The sequence below is a fragment of the Megalobrama amblycephala genome, linkage group LG4, assembly GCF_018812025.1.
Source record: "Megalobrama amblycephala isolate DHTTF-2021 linkage group LG4, ASM1881202v1, whole genome shotgun sequence".
Taxonomy (NCBI): domain Eukaryota; kingdom Metazoa; phylum Chordata; class Actinopteri; order Cypriniformes; family Xenocyprididae; genus Megalobrama; species Megalobrama amblycephala.
In genome coordinates, this window is record NC_063047.1 from 5186030 (window position 1) to 5201146 (window position 15117).

Sequence of the window (15117 nt, forward strand, 5' to 3'; positions counted from 1 at the left end):
ATAAACTTATATTTTCTACTATTTAGGCATTTCTTAAGTGACAGTCTTACATGTAGTTACACTCAGGCTAGTTTGACAGCCTTTTCCTGTTGTTTGTTTGTCACAAACATGATAGCTAATTTCAGAAAAATGAGTCCAGATGACTCAGAAACTCAGTGACTCAGATTCTCAGTGTGAACAAAGATTTGAAGACTGAAGGTTCGATAATAATTGCTCTTTTGTGAAGAATGAGTCTTCATTTGATCAAGTATAGGAAAATCCACCCGGGATCTTGTGATCGCAGCATGGCTGGGGTCAAAGGTGTGTCTGAGAAGAGCTGTGACAATGTCGGAGGAGTGTTTTGACAATGTCTTCAGTGGTGGCTGAGGGCTGATTTAAAAATGTATGTTTAGGGTTACTGGTTAAAGGGTGTGTAATGAATGTGATTGAGGGGCTTGTCTGTTCATGAATGCTGCGTCAAGACAGGCCGCTCTAGCTAGGTTTAATTAGGGTCAGGTTTCATTATGTGAACTCAGTGCTGGGGAGGAGCCCTCACACCCACTGACTGTGTTCTTCTATACACACAACGTTATTGACATTCACCAGTTAGTCTAAACTAGACCTTATACAGTGCTGAAGCATATGACACCAAGCATATGACTCACATTCCATATGTTTTGCACAAGTATGTGGACATATATGTCAAAATGGAGCTCTGTGTGACGTATGATATGAGTGGTATGAGTGTGAATCTTGACCCTGGTGACCAGTGTTCTTAATTCTTTGTCCTCTTATTCCTTGTAGGTCACCTGCAAAGTTTGAACTTCCTCAGCCAGGGGTAAGAGTTTCCTGTTTTCACTTACACTTGAATCTACCTGTGTACTACAATGTCTATGTTTAGTGGAAATGTGATTAAGGAAAATTTTGTGTGAATTTACTGAGGAAAAACAGCAATTTTGCAAAATTTGCCCATGGGTAGGTCCAGACAGAGTTGCATTGCATTGGTAAATTGTGTTAAGCAGCATTGAATGCACTACACCCTTATCAGTACCTAAAAAAAAATAACATAAGCAAAAATATGTTAAAAATGAACACACAATGTGCAAGGGATTCTGTGTTGACCAGTGAATGGGTCATGCATGGGTCTTGTTTGAGTCATAGGTCTTAGTAGGGTGATGGTTATAACCTTTTGCTGAAGTGCTTTAGTCACATGAGTGCAGGATGGAAAGATGATCTGAGGTCTGAGGTTCTGCTCTAGTGCTGTTTAATCATTTAAATAAAACAGATCCTGGCCAACAAACCAGAGCTCAACTGCTGTTATAGTGTTTATTATAGTGACCTTTTTGAGAATCCTGCAACTCTGATTGGCTTTGTGAGGACATGAATTATAATCTCTAAAATGTTCCTTCAGTCCTGAACAAGCAAGTTTCCCAAACAAGTTTGTTTTGGTAAGGATTTCTTTAGAAAAACAGAATAAATAAAGTAAACAATACATGCATTTATTATTATTGTTTATTAATAGTATAATATACTGCGCACTACTGTTCAAAACTTTGGGGTTGAAAAATGATTTGATGCTCATGAAGGCTGCATGTATTTGATCACAAATACATAGTAAACAGAAATATTGTGAAATCATTTCATATTGTAAAAATATATATTTTAAAAATATACTTTATTCCTGTGTATAAATAGCTGAATTTTCAGCAGTCATTACCTCAGTCTTCAGTGTCACGTGAGCCTACAGAAATCATTTGGATGTGCGGATTTGGTGCTCAAGAAACATTTCTTATTATTATCAATGTTGAAAACAGTTTTTGTTGCTTGATATTTTTGTGGAAACAGTGATACATTTTTTTCAGGATTCAAAAGAACAGCTTTTATTTAAAATAGAAATCTTTTCTAATCTTTACTGTCTCTTTTGATCAATTTAATGTCCTTGCTGAATAAAATTTTTAATTTCTTAAAAAAAACAAAAACAAAAAAAACGTTTGAACGGTAGTGCAATGTAAATTATGCATTTAAATAATGATAAATAAACATTTAAATAATATTTGAAATGGGAAAATTTTTTTTTATTATTTTTTTATTTGACTTGACATTTGTTTGTGTGAAATCTGTAAATGACCTACATGAAGGGTTTGTATTTGAGAGTTGGCTGGTTTTTCATCTGTTGCCTTTGATTGGCTGTAGGGTCCTGCAGAGAATGTGGTACAGGAAGTCACTGCAGGATTGGCTCAGCCAGAACCCCGCCATGACGATTCTCTTCAGGTGGGTTTGGCCATGATAAAACCTTACAGATCTTACTAACCCCTCTTTATTCCTTATCTACTCTCTCTCTCTCCGTTTCACTTATTGGTAATTTTAACAGAAGAATGCTGTGCTCTCTAGTGTATGTTTGCTGTTGGATGTCTGCCCAAAAAGCCAGTCATTTCTCTTAAGTCTATGTCAACAGGTCGGTTACAACCCAGCAGGAAAAATGCTTAATGCAAATATTAAAACAAAGTTAATTAATCATGCATAGTTAGGATGGCAAAATAAATAGCTTGTTAAATAAATGTTCAACTTTTAAAAGAGAAAAGATCTTATATTCTGTTGTCGACGTTGAAGGCTGCGCATTAAAAAAAACTTCTGGCAGTAAACTAAAATGCTCCTCCTGAGTATGTATTGCAAGTTGGCTGGATGCCAAACTCATCTTGATCAATAAACCTGGACCCTGAGAGCTCTGTAAGCATACATCATTATTGATGTTGTTGGAAAACACTATAAGATTAGACGCAGAGTGTAAACAAAGCTTTTGTTTTGATGAACAAAAGCGTTCTACATGAATGCTAAAGCACAGTTTTCTGACTGTCCCTCTTTCCAGATCATTGACAGTATTATAGAGGAGAGTCAGAAGAGTGGAGTGGAAGAACAGTTGAGAGGAGAGGAGACCTGTGCAGCCTCGTCTGAAGGAGAGAAGGCAGAAGCAGAAGGCTACAGTGTTGACGACAACCTGGTTCCCGAGGTAGCCGAGGTGCCTCCGGAGGATCCTGATGTGACACCACATGACTCTGGTCGCACTGGGCAGCTGCCTGATGTAAGACCAAAGGAAGTGAGGTCACAGGGCATTGAGGACAGAGCACCTGATGTAGCTGGTCCTGCCCAAGCGGGTCAGGACCAGGCTATGCCACCCCCTCCTGACATTACAAGCGCTTTGTGTCAACCGTCGCAACCCGCCTCCCTGCCCTGTGCAGAAACTGCTGATATACTAGAGCAAGTCCCTATGACTGATGCAGATGACCCTGGCCCTTCCAAACCTCCCAGACAGTTTACAGTGGAGCCAGACATTGTAGCTAGCACCAAGAAGCCGCCGCCCTCAAGGCCCCCTCCACCCGCTGGGGCTCCACCTCCTAGGCCGCCTCCCCCCTCACGGCCCAGCTTTTCAGCTAGTAAAAAATCCCAGGAAATGATGCGACCAGCAGGGCTAGAAGGTATCTCCAAAGATATCACTGGCTTAACAAGTAAATATGCTGCTCCATTACTTTTTTGAAGACATATGTGCCTATATTTTTGTGCCATCCTATAGTGATTAATATTTCTTATTGGTATAAAATGAAATGTGAAATTTGTATAATGACTAAAACAATATCGCAGTCTCTGTAGAGCCAGCGGATGAGCTGTGTGGATTGGTCAGTCCAAACGCCACGGTACGATGTATTACTAAAGATCTCCAGCACTCTCTGGACCTCGCTAGCGCCACTAGTGGTGATAAAGTGGTCACTGCACAGGTTTGAATTTAAATATAGCCATTTCTAATAATAAAATAAATTTGACGATTTCACACTGAATATTTAATGTCATACATTTGTGTCTGTAACTTTGTATGAATAGGAAAATGATGAACAAGATGAGCAGGCATCAATTCCCAGTGGCAGTGAGACCCCTGGACCTCAAAGACCAAGATCTAACTCGGGCAGAGAGCTTACGGATGAGGTAATGTCATTTTTTCAATATATATATAGAAAGCTGATAAGATTTTTTCCATGGGCTTTTGGATTATTGTAGAAAATAAGCTCTGTGACCATAAAAAGTTACTACTTTTTTTTTCTTTCTTTTTTTTTAACATTTTGTTCATCATGATAATCTTCACGAATGAACACAACTTTTATCAATTTTAAATACAAAATACGATCTAAATTTAATCGTCAGAAGTAAAAACCTAAAGTTTGGCTATAAACGCACCACAGTCAAATTACTTCAACATCAACCACTTCTGACAGCTCTTTCTTGTACAGTTTGAGTTATAATAGTTTGCAAGAGCATAAGTATAAATACAACAAGGCTGTAAAAGCAGATTATTGAGTTGATGAGTTTTCCTGTTCGACTTGATGAAAGTTAATGTCCCAGACAATCTCTGTCATTCCATTTAGCCAATAACATGCATGATTTTTAAAAAAAAATCATGACTGGTGTATTTCTAATGCATTTTATAAAACACAAATTTGTGTTAACCACAGACCTATTTATGGCATTATGTCAAAAAACCCATTGAATAATGGATGATGGAACCAGAACTCATTTCCAGGTTTTAGGACTTATTCCTTAAGCCCGGGACACACCAAGCCTACAATCGGCCGTACATCGGCTGACTAAGTTTTCCTGTTGTGTTCTGCACCGTTGACTCTAGTTGGATGCCATCCAACTAGTCCAATGTAGAATCGGCATCGGGCAAGAAAGAGAACTCTGATTGGCTGTTCAGTTTAGTGAATGAGTCAAAGTGCGAGAATAATAGCAAAACAAGTCAAGGCAGTACAGACAGAAGGCTGTTCTAATTTTACGTCATGTACCTGAGTGTTCCTGGGGAATGTTTAATGTTAACGTGAGCGCCGAGTGGAATATAGAAAGTGATCAGCATGAATGATATTATGAATGATGGCTGTAGTTCTTTCAGTGTGTTCACGTGCAGTTTTTTTTTCTTTGTGCTGCTATGGATCACTTACAGTATATTGATTATCACTCAAGACAATAATCCATGTGTTTTTTGGTGTACAGGAGATTCTTGCGAGTGTGATGATCAAGAATCTGGACACTGGGGAGGAGATCCCTTTGATTCAGGCAGAAGAGAAACTACCCACTGGAATCAACCCACTCACACTGCACATCATGAGGAGAACCAAGGAGTATATCTCGTAAGAGAACTGCATTTCCCATTACTCACCAGCAATGCTTCACTTCAACCTGAGACATAGATACACAAGTTATCTGATTGGGCTCTATGAAAAATGTGATGAGTTTCCAAGATGGGCCTGAGATGCCCTACTGTACCATATAATCCACAATTCATCACAGAGTTGTGGAACTCTTCTGAGCTGATTTTACATTTCATGTGTGAGATCAAGGATCATTTTCCTTATATGACACTCTGCTTGTGCTGATGCGGTGGGGCCCTCAGGCAACAGGATCGAATCCTACCAGTAATCCGATTCGCAACACTTTCATCTGCCCTCGTTTTATCAGTCAGAATGAAACCGACAGACTGTTTTTCCTCTTTTGAAGGAAGAAAGCATGTAATCCCTTCTCCTCTCCTGCTCTCTTCCGATTTGAAACCACTCAAACACGGGTGAAACATTTTGGCAGGAAGTGCTTCATAATGCCGAGCTGATAACAGTTTTGTAGTTTCTGTTAGTGTGGTTAATCTGAAACAGTTGGGTCGCTGGATCTAGTCCTGGATCAGTGTTTCTCATTTTACATAAGGGTTGCACACAACCTAATTTTGAAAGAGGTTTAAAGAGAACTCCCGTCTTAAAGCCAGCAGCTCTGTACGCTTTAGGGTGGTATCTCACACATTTTTTTTTTTTTTTTTCTTGGCAGAAATGATGCAGCACAGTCGGATGATGATGATAAGTCCCAGCCTGCCCTTACAGACACAGATGGAGGGAAACTGAAACAGAGAACGTAAGAGAGATGTTTATTTATAACTGTAAAAAATGCATAATTTGAGAGCTCTACTGCTCAAAAGTTTGGGGTTTGTAGACTTTTTTAAAAATGTATTTGAAAGTGCTCATCAAAACTGTATTTATTTGATTAAAATAAGGTAATTATTATAGTGAAATATTTTTACAGTTTAAAACAACTGTTTTCTATTTTAATATATTTTAAAATGTAATTTATTCCTGTGGTGGCAAGGCTGAATTTTCAGCATCATTACTGTAGTCTTCAGTGTCACATGATCCTTCAAAAATCATTCTAAAATGCTGATTTGCTGCTCAAGAAACATTTATTATTATCAGTGCTGAAAACAGTTGTGCTACTTAAAGGTGCTAAAGAGGATGTTTGGTTTTATACATTTTTGCAATATTACTTGAAACTGTCTTTACTAACTGATAAAAGACTATTTATTAGGTGCACTGAAAGTAATAATATTAATATACATCATCTGTGCACGAGGTAGGGCCTTAAAAACATCAGCCAATCGTTTACGCGATCATCGCGTAAACGATTGGCCCTCTGGCTTGTCAATCACTGCCATGACGATCCATGTGAGAGACGCGTGGCTGCGCGCTCCAGTAACTTTCCACACTCCACAGGCGCCGCATGCAATGTTTTTGTCAGGAGACAGGAGTAACAACTGCAGATTATGAGTCACCTGCGGTGAGTCCGACATAATGAATCCATGAATCCACGGCTTTAGGTTGCGCACACATTTAACGATTGTAAGGCCGATTATGAATGTAAATTGATACTTATGACTGATCGCGTTCAAACGCGTCCAGTCAGAGCCAGTTGCTTTCAGTCTGCGATTACAGTCGGTGTTCAAATTCCATGTGAAAGTATATAAATCTGCTTCAGGAGCAGGAAACAATCGCTGTATGTTGAGCATAGTCAGAATGTTTTAGCTAGTCGTTAAATGTGTGCCCGGCTTAATAACACAGCGAATGCCGGTGGTAAACACTCGTGTTCCGATACTCGTGCACGAGTTTTGGGAGGCGTTCCCTCTAAATGAGCTGTGAAGGAGGGGGGTTGTTCTTACCCATGCGCTCATTTCAAAAACTCAGTCAACAAAAAGAACCTCTTTAGCACCTTTAACATTTTTGTTAAAACAGACATGCGTTATTTTTTTAGAATTCTTTGATAAATAAAAAAAGTTCAAAAGAACATTTTTCATTTGAAATAAAAATTTACTGCTAAATCATCTAAATCCCTTCTAGTATGCTAATTAGGTGCTCAAAATTCGTATTACTCTAAAAGTTGCGCTGCTTTATTTCTGTGGAAACCATGATACACTTTTAATGAATAGAAAGTTCAAAAGAACAGCATTTATTTGAAATTGAAATCTTTTCTAGCTTTATAATTGTCTTTGTCACTTTTGATCAAGTTAATGCATTCTTGCTGAATAAATGCATTTCTTTATAAATGACTGACCCCAAACTTTTTATTTGATCATAATTACACTACCATTTAAATGTATATAGCTTGAGGGACCAGTGAGAATGATTTTCAGACACCTGTTTGTTCTTCGTCCTTCACTCAGTACACAGCTGAAGAAGTTTCTGGGCAAATCAGTGAAGAGAGCGAAGCACTTGGCGGAGGAATATGGAGAGAAAGCTGTGAATAAAGTCAAGAGCGTTCGGGATGAAGTGTTCCACACGGACCAGGACGACCCATCATCCAGTGATGACGAGGGGATGCCGTACACCCGACCAGTCAAGTTTAAAGCAGCTCACAGCTTCAAAGGGCCCTTTGACTTTGACCAAATCAAAGTAGTGCAGGATCTGAGTGGAGAGCACATGGTGAGGAGAGCTTGTGTGACCTTTAATGTGAACTTTAACCTACTTTGTGATTTGTGATGTAGTTAGTTAATTATTTAGTGATTTGACCACTCCCTCTTTCCCTCTCTTTCTCTTTCAGGGTGCCGTCTGGACAATGAAATTCTCTCATTGTGGGCGGCTGTTGGCTACAGCAGGGCAGGATAATGTGGTTCGGATTTGGGTCCTAAAAAATGCCTATGACTATTTCAACAACATGAGAATAAAATACAACACAGAAGGTAAACACACACGTGCACAGTCTTTTATATAAAGACTACTATATATAGATTTTTATTGTATTCAATTTCAAAACATGCCGTACCTTTCCTATAATTCATATACTGTGGCCCCAAAAAGTATTTAGACACTTTCTTGTTGTCTGAAATGTATTACTAGAGCTAAAATTAAATTTAAAAGATGAATCACCACTGTGTAGTTTAGCCCAAGGTTAAGCTTAATCTTTGTCTAGGAAATAAACACTTCATCTGAGAATCAATGGAAGCAGCTGGCTTTTAATGCACAACGCTATTGTGTTGATGCTTTTGTAGAGCGTTTTCAAAACAACTGTAACTCTGTTCTAAAACATAGGGCCAGATTTACTAACAGCTTGCGCCAGCGCAAACCCTCTTTTGGTGTAAAAAAAAAACCTACTGTTAGGAATCACTGAAGACACGCAGTGAAAAATTAGTGCTGAAAAAGAGTGGACACAGTTATTTTTGCCACTGAACTTATTGCATATGCATTTGTAGGAGTTTCCCTTTCAGACGCAAAATTTATGAGAGGAGAGTATTTAAATGAATCATGCCAAACGATTTACTAAGGTTTGCGCTAGTCAATTTATTGGTATTTCCGCCATTATTTAACACCCCAAAAAAAGCATGTCTAGCCAGATGCTAATTTAGTAGATTGCATTGGTCAAAATGGAAATAATCCGTCTGCGTCTGTGTTCTTTAATATGCCCATTGTCAGTAAATCACCTGCAGAACTCTCCACTCCCATCTGTGCTTTTATTTGATTGTGCTCTTACATTAATTTGCACTGTTTAGTAAATCTGGCCCTTAGTGAGCTGTCTACTGCCTTCTAAAGCATCTTAGCTCTCTTGATACCTCATAAGTGACTGATTTGGTGCACTCTACGTAGGCAACAACTTGCTGCAGAAGTAGCACTCTGCATGGGAGGTGACAATCTCAAGAGATTTCAGTATAGTTTGGTGTTGGCATGTTGCTGAGCTAATGGCACCATTCTCTTTATTATTCTAATAATCATACATATACAGTACAGTCCAAAAGTTTGGAACCACTAAGATTTTTAATGTTTTTAAAAGAAGTTTCGTCTGCTCACCAAGGCTACATTTATTTAATTAAAAATACAGTAAAAACAGTAATATTGTGAAATATTATTACAATTTAAAATAACTGTTTTCTATTTGAATATATTTCACAAAGTAATTTATTCCTGTGATGGCAAAGCTGAATATTCAGCATCATTACTCCAGTCTTCAGTGTCACATGATCCTTCAGAAATCATTCTAATATGCTGATCTGCTGCTCAAGAAACATTTAATGTGTACAATTGTACAAAATATTTGTGTACAATATTTTTTTTTCAGGATTATTTGATGAATAGAAAGTTCAAAAGAACAGTGTTTATCTGAAATCTAATCTTTTGTAACATTATAAATGTCTTTACTGCCTCTTTTGATTGATTTAATGCATCCTTGCTGAATAAAAGTATTCATTTCTTTAATTTCTTTTCAAAAAAATAAAAATAAAAATTCTTACTGACCCCAAACTTTTGAACGGTAGTGTATAATGCTACAGAAGCTTTGTATTTCAGATAAATGCTGTTCTTTTGAACTTTCTATTCATCAAGGAATCCTGAAAAAAAAAAAGTACACAACTGTTTTCAACATTGAAAATAATCATAAATGTTTATTGAGCAGCAGATCAGCATATTAGAATGATTTCTGAAGGATCATGTGACACTGAAGACTGGAGTAACGATGCTGAAAATTCAGCTTTGCATCACAGGAATAAATTACTTTGTCAAATATATTTAAATGGTACACAGTTATTTTAAATTGTAATAATATTTCACAATATTACTGTTTTTTACTGTATTTTTAATTAAATAAATGTAGCCTTGGTGAGCAGACGAAACTTCTTTTAAAAACATTAAAAATCTTAGTGGTTCCAAACTTTTGGACTGTACTGTACATAACACACAGACATGTTGTGTAAAGTAACTTAATAATATTTTGTTTTTATACATTTATTTTGGACTGGGTTTCCCTTTTTAAATAGAGTCTCTTTGGTTTCTCTTTCAGGACGTGTATCCCCGTCTCCCTCTCAGGAGAGTCTGTGTTCCTCTAAATCAGATACTGAAGGAGGGGTAAGGCATTTCTTCAGGTTTCTCTTTGTGTTCATACTGATTATTAATAACTATTTAAAGCTCTAATATTTCTCTCTTTCTTTTTATCACTCAGTTTGGTCCTGCAGTGGAAGATGCAGACAGTGAAGACAAAAATGTGCCATTCCGGCAGGTTCCGTTCTGCAAGTACAAGGGTCATACTGCTGACCTGCTGGATCTGTCCTGGTCAAAGGTGAGAGGTCATCAGTGCTCCACTGTATGAAAACAGTAATAAAGAATTAAGTGTGGAAAATGTTTGAAATTCTCAATTTAATGAGCAACAATCTGACTGTAATGTTCTTTTGTGAGTAGAACTACTTCCTGCTGTCATCATCGATGGATAAGACGGTTCGTTTGTGGCACATCTCTAGGAGAGAGTGTCTCTGCTGCTTTCAGCATATAGACTTCGTTACAGCCATTGCATTTCATCCCAGGGTGAGTGTGCTGCTTGTGTGCTCTGGTATACACTACTTTTTAGTTTGGGTTGTTAAGATTTTAATGATGTTTTTGAAAGAAGTCTCTTATGCTAACCAGATTGCATTTATTTGATAAAAAATACAGTAAATATTGTGGAATATTATTACAAAAGGTATTTTAACGTATAATTTATTCCTATGATGGCAAAGCTGAATTTTCAGCATCATTACTCCAGCCTTCAATGTGTCACATGACCCACAAATCATTTTAATATTCTGTTTTGCTGCTCAAGAAACATTTCTTATTAGTATCAATGTTAAAAACACTTGTGTTGCTTAATATATTTCTGTAAAATTATAAAAATTTTCAGGATTCTTTGAATAGAAAGTTAAAAATAACAGAATTTATTTGAAATAGAATTTTTTGTAACATTATGAATGTCTGTACTGTCCATTTTGTTTAACTTGTTGAACTATAGGAAGTCCACTATAGGAAGTTTGTGTTTTAATCAGTGTTTTCATTAACTAAAACCAGTAAAAACATTAACAACAACTTGACATAAAATAAACATAAGGCTGTGTGTCCACCAAAGCATTTTTTCCAGCTGCTAGCGTACTTTTTCAATTGTTTTCAATGGGAACGCCGCTTTTTTTAAACGCCAGGAGCGTAACGAGGCGCTGAGCGTCTTTTTCACGCTCAAGTGCTGAGAGCTTGGCGTTTTTTACTGGTCGCCTCGAGTTCAAGAATGTTCAACTTTGAGTAAAACACTGCGCTCATCACTGTCACTTTTTATCCAGCTGTCCAATCAGAGTACAATCAAAAACTGCAACTTATTTATTTCATAGTTTCCAAGGCAGCAATTCTCTTTTTTTTTTAGTTTAAGTTGAAATACTAAAATAACTAAAACTAAATAAACTAAAATTCAAAACTAAAACTTATTAAAACTTTAAAATGAATATGAAAACAGAAAATATAAAACTAATTCAAAATATTAACAAAAACTGTAATAGTTTATCAATGATACAAAAATAACTGGTTTTAATGCCTGTGTTTTTCTCTCAGGATGACAGGTATTTTTTGAGCGGTTCTTTGGATGGAAAGTTGCGGTTATGGAATATTCCAGATAAGAAAGTAGCACTGTGGAATGAGGTAGACGGACAGACGCGTCTGATAACAGCAGCAAACTTCTGCCAGAATGGAAAATATGCAGTTATCGGCACCTACGATGGGCGCTGCATTTTCTATGACACAGAGGTGAGTGTTTGTTCTTATGAGCGTTTAGATGGGAACAATGATTTTCTCTTAAAATGGAGGAACACAATGCACACAGCATTGATTTATAAAATCAAACTATATATAGTAGATTAATCACTGATTTCCTCCTTCACCATTTTCTGCTCAGCGCCTTAAGTATCACACCCAAATCCATGTTCGCTCCACGAGAGGCAGGAATCGCGTGGGCCGCAAAATCACTGGTATTGAGCCGCTTCCAGGAGAGAACAAGGTAAGACGCATATGTGTTCATGAAAGACGACAGACTGAAAATAGAAAAAGACTGCAGTTAGATCTAAAACTTGACTTATTTACTTCAGTACAACAATTGTCATTCATACCAACTTGACATTCCATCATTCAGTCTCAGTTCATGCTAATTTTTTTTTTCCCTCTGCAGATCTTGGTGACGTCAAATGACTCTCGCATTCGCCTGTATGACCTCAGAGATTTGTCTCTGTCTATGAAGTACAAAGGCTATGTGAACAGCAGCAGTCAGATCAAAGCCAGCTTCAGGTGAGAGAAGCAACCATGAAAGACTACCTGCCCCAATATGTCCATCTCTGATCTTACACTTCTACTGAAAGTACGAGTGAATCTCAAGGATGTCCTCTTGTTCTTGTAGTCACGACTACTCCTTCATTGTGAGCGGCTCAGAGGACAAGTATGTGTACATCTGGAGCACATACCACGACCTGAGCAAGTTCACCTCTGTGCGGAGAGACCGCAATGACTTCTGGGAAGGGATCAAAGGTAATATGATCGAACAAAAAATTATTATATACTGAGAGAAGAAGTAGTTGCACAGATATTTCAGGAAGTATATTTTGGCAGTCTGTCAAATTATAGTGAATTTCTGGAATGCTTGATCCCTTTTCTATTAAACATAGTCTATTGGACTGTGACGAGCAGGGCGGGCGAGAGCCGTGAGGGAACGGCGCGAGGCCGGTGGCGCGAGTGATAATGAGCATCACCTGCGAGGCGCGCCGGCCTCGAGTCCTTCACGGACGTCGCTCCTCCTTTTATGCCTCCGGAGCTCCTCCGTGAGAGACTCGAGGCCGGCGCGCCTCGCAGGTGATGCTCATTATCACTCGCGCCACCGGCCTCGCGCCGTTCCCTCACGGCTCTCGCCCGCCCTGCTCGTCACATGGACTGTCCCAGTTTTCATGAAGTTAGTTCACCTAAGGACTAGTAAGATTTTGTAAGCAAAAATATGTTCATTTAAAAAATCTTGTTTAACATTTCTTGCTGTGTTTGTGTTTGCTTGGTTTTTATTGTGTAGATGAGATTTGTACTTTTGTAATCAAGTTTTTGCCATTAAAAAAAAAGCCTCAGATGCTGACATGGCATTAAATAAAATTATACTCTGCTATACTGGAATGCTTGAGTGACTGAAGGTTATACTGCCGTCACGTTCAGAACCTAATAAGGATGATCATTAGGGCTGCATGATTAATGGAAATAAAACCGAAAATGTGATATGGCACAATCAAATAATTTATTATCAAATACTAATAATAATAATATTAATTATTATTATTTATCATACTGATGTATCATCACAAATGTTTTGGCTAAATTGTGCAGCTCTAAACAAGCACAGCAAACAAGCACATGCAGCCCTAACAGTTGTTATTTTATGTATTTGGGGTCCTAAATTACTTCTGCTTTATGATTGGTAGCTCATAATGCAGTGGTGACTTCGGCCATTTTTGCTCCACATCCGGATCTCATCGTGCCTCAGGAGGCAGGGACAGAGAAGGTAGACTCAGACTGTAAGAGTGACAGCACAGACGACTCCGAGACCATCCCTTCAGGTACGGACTGTAACTATGGCAACTAGCATTGTGAAATCACAACAGTACACTGTATGAGGTAGTAGTGAACAAAAGCAACCCATTCCTTTTTCTTTTTTTGTTTTCTTTTCCTCAGGGGCACTGAAAACAGACCACTCTGAAGTTTTGCTTTCTGCTGATTTCACCGGAGCCATTAAAGTTTTTGTCAATGTTAAGAAATACTGAGTGATTGTGCTGAATATGACACCCAGCAAGAATATATAATAATTTAAAAGCTCCTCTCAGCTTTTGGACAGAGCTAAAGCAAAATCAGTGCCACTTTACATCTAACTGAGCCCCCATTCATTGACCAATCAGCTGCTGGAGAGTGCTCTGAGAGGTGGAGATTATAAGCCCCGCCTTATTCGCAGAGAACAGGGACCCAGGAAGTTGGAAGGCGGGGACAGCTGAGGAGCAGAGACAGACGTTGTCACAGCTAAACGCATCTTTCTTGACCTTCGTTTCTTTTTAATTTGACTTTGTTTGGAGAGATATTGTTGTATTGTTACTGTACATACACAAATGGGCTTTAAATTGCACAGATCAATGATGCCATTTTAATGGATGAGTGAAACTGCAAGCCTGTATGGAGACAGAATTGATATGAGAGTCACAGGTGGTCAGCCTTTAACACACACACACACACACACACACACACAGACACAGACTTTAATTCCCCCCCCCTCAACACTTTAACCCCAAAGTCGATGTTTCTGGAAAACAACATGAGCACTAACTAAACTCATTTCAATTTTAAAATCTTGGGCAGTGTTATTTTGTTGTAAAAATAATTGAACTTGATTTTTTAATGTGTATGACTCCAGAAATAAATGTAAAAAAAAAATTATATAAAGATTTTCCCTTGTGTTTTTTGATCTGTGTATGCAGTAAAATGTTATATATAGTATACTATTTTTAGAAAAAATGGATCTTCTTTTTTATCTTTTAAGAATATATTTGTTGGTCTTTGGTATAACAACAACCCCCTGCTCTACTCATGTATGTCAACTACACAAGTTTTTTTTAATTTAATTTAACAATTTAACAATCTTGTCCTCATTTAATGGGGTTTCCCGTGCCCTGCTGACACTGACAGCGCTAGTCATTTTGTCATTTGTGTCGTTGACAAGTTTCAATATAAAAGTTTGCGACTTCGCTCATAAAGACAATATTTGCCGCCATCTGATGGCGTAATAAATGTAATTTCTGTTGCTGTTCATGGTCAGGGACTATTTTTTCCAATGGAAGGAAGGCTTTTAATGATTTTACTTCATGAAAGTTGCACTGGTGCATATTTTTTGGCTTTAATATTTGTATTGTCTGGTAACCGTTTTATACAAGCAATGAGCCCCATGAAGCCTTGGTTTACAGTGAATTTATAACAGCTTAGGGGGGTTTTAGGGCTTCTTTAGGCT

At 37.9% G+C, this 15117-nt stretch overlaps 1 protein-coding gene across 3 annotated transcripts in view; it reads left to right on the plus strand.

The window, feature by feature from the left end:
• Window positions 1-14549, plus strand: part of wdr44 (WD repeat domain 44) — a 15597-nt gene extending 1048 nt beyond the window's left edge. For 2 of the 3 annotated variants that reach the window (XM_048186935.1, XM_048186936.1), the window contains 18 exons: window positions 784-817; window positions 2173-2250; window positions 2846-3482; window positions 3616-3749; window positions 3853-3954; window positions 5014-5150; window positions 5833-5916; window positions 7493-7751; window positions 7870-8008; window positions 10096-10160; window positions 10255-10371; window positions 10491-10613; window positions 11658-11849; window positions 11998-12099; window positions 12268-12383; window positions 12493-12620; window positions 13550-13684; window positions 13800-14549. In XM_048186935.1, the coding sequence (XP_048042892.1) occupies window positions 784-817; window positions 2173-2250; window positions 2846-3482; window positions 3616-3749; window positions 3853-3954; window positions 5014-5150; window positions 5833-5916; window positions 7493-7751; window positions 7870-8008; window positions 10096-10160; window positions 10255-10371; window positions 10491-10613; window positions 11658-11849; window positions 11998-12099; window positions 12268-12383; window positions 12493-12620; window positions 13550-13684; window positions 13800-13888 (2671 nt within the window). In that variant the 3' untranslated portion in view covers window positions 13889-14549. The remainder of the gene's footprint in view (window positions 1-783; window positions 818-2172; window positions 2251-2845; window positions 3483-3615; window positions 3750-3852; window positions 3955-5013; window positions 5151-5832; window positions 5917-7492; window positions 7752-7869; window positions 8009-10095; window positions 10161-10254; window positions 10372-10490; window positions 10614-11657; window positions 11850-11997; window positions 12100-12267; window positions 12384-12492; window positions 12621-13549; window positions 13685-13799) is intronic. The other variant, XM_048186937.1, reaches the window with a different exon arrangement.
• The last annotated feature ends 568 nt before the right edge of the window (window positions 14550-15117 follow it).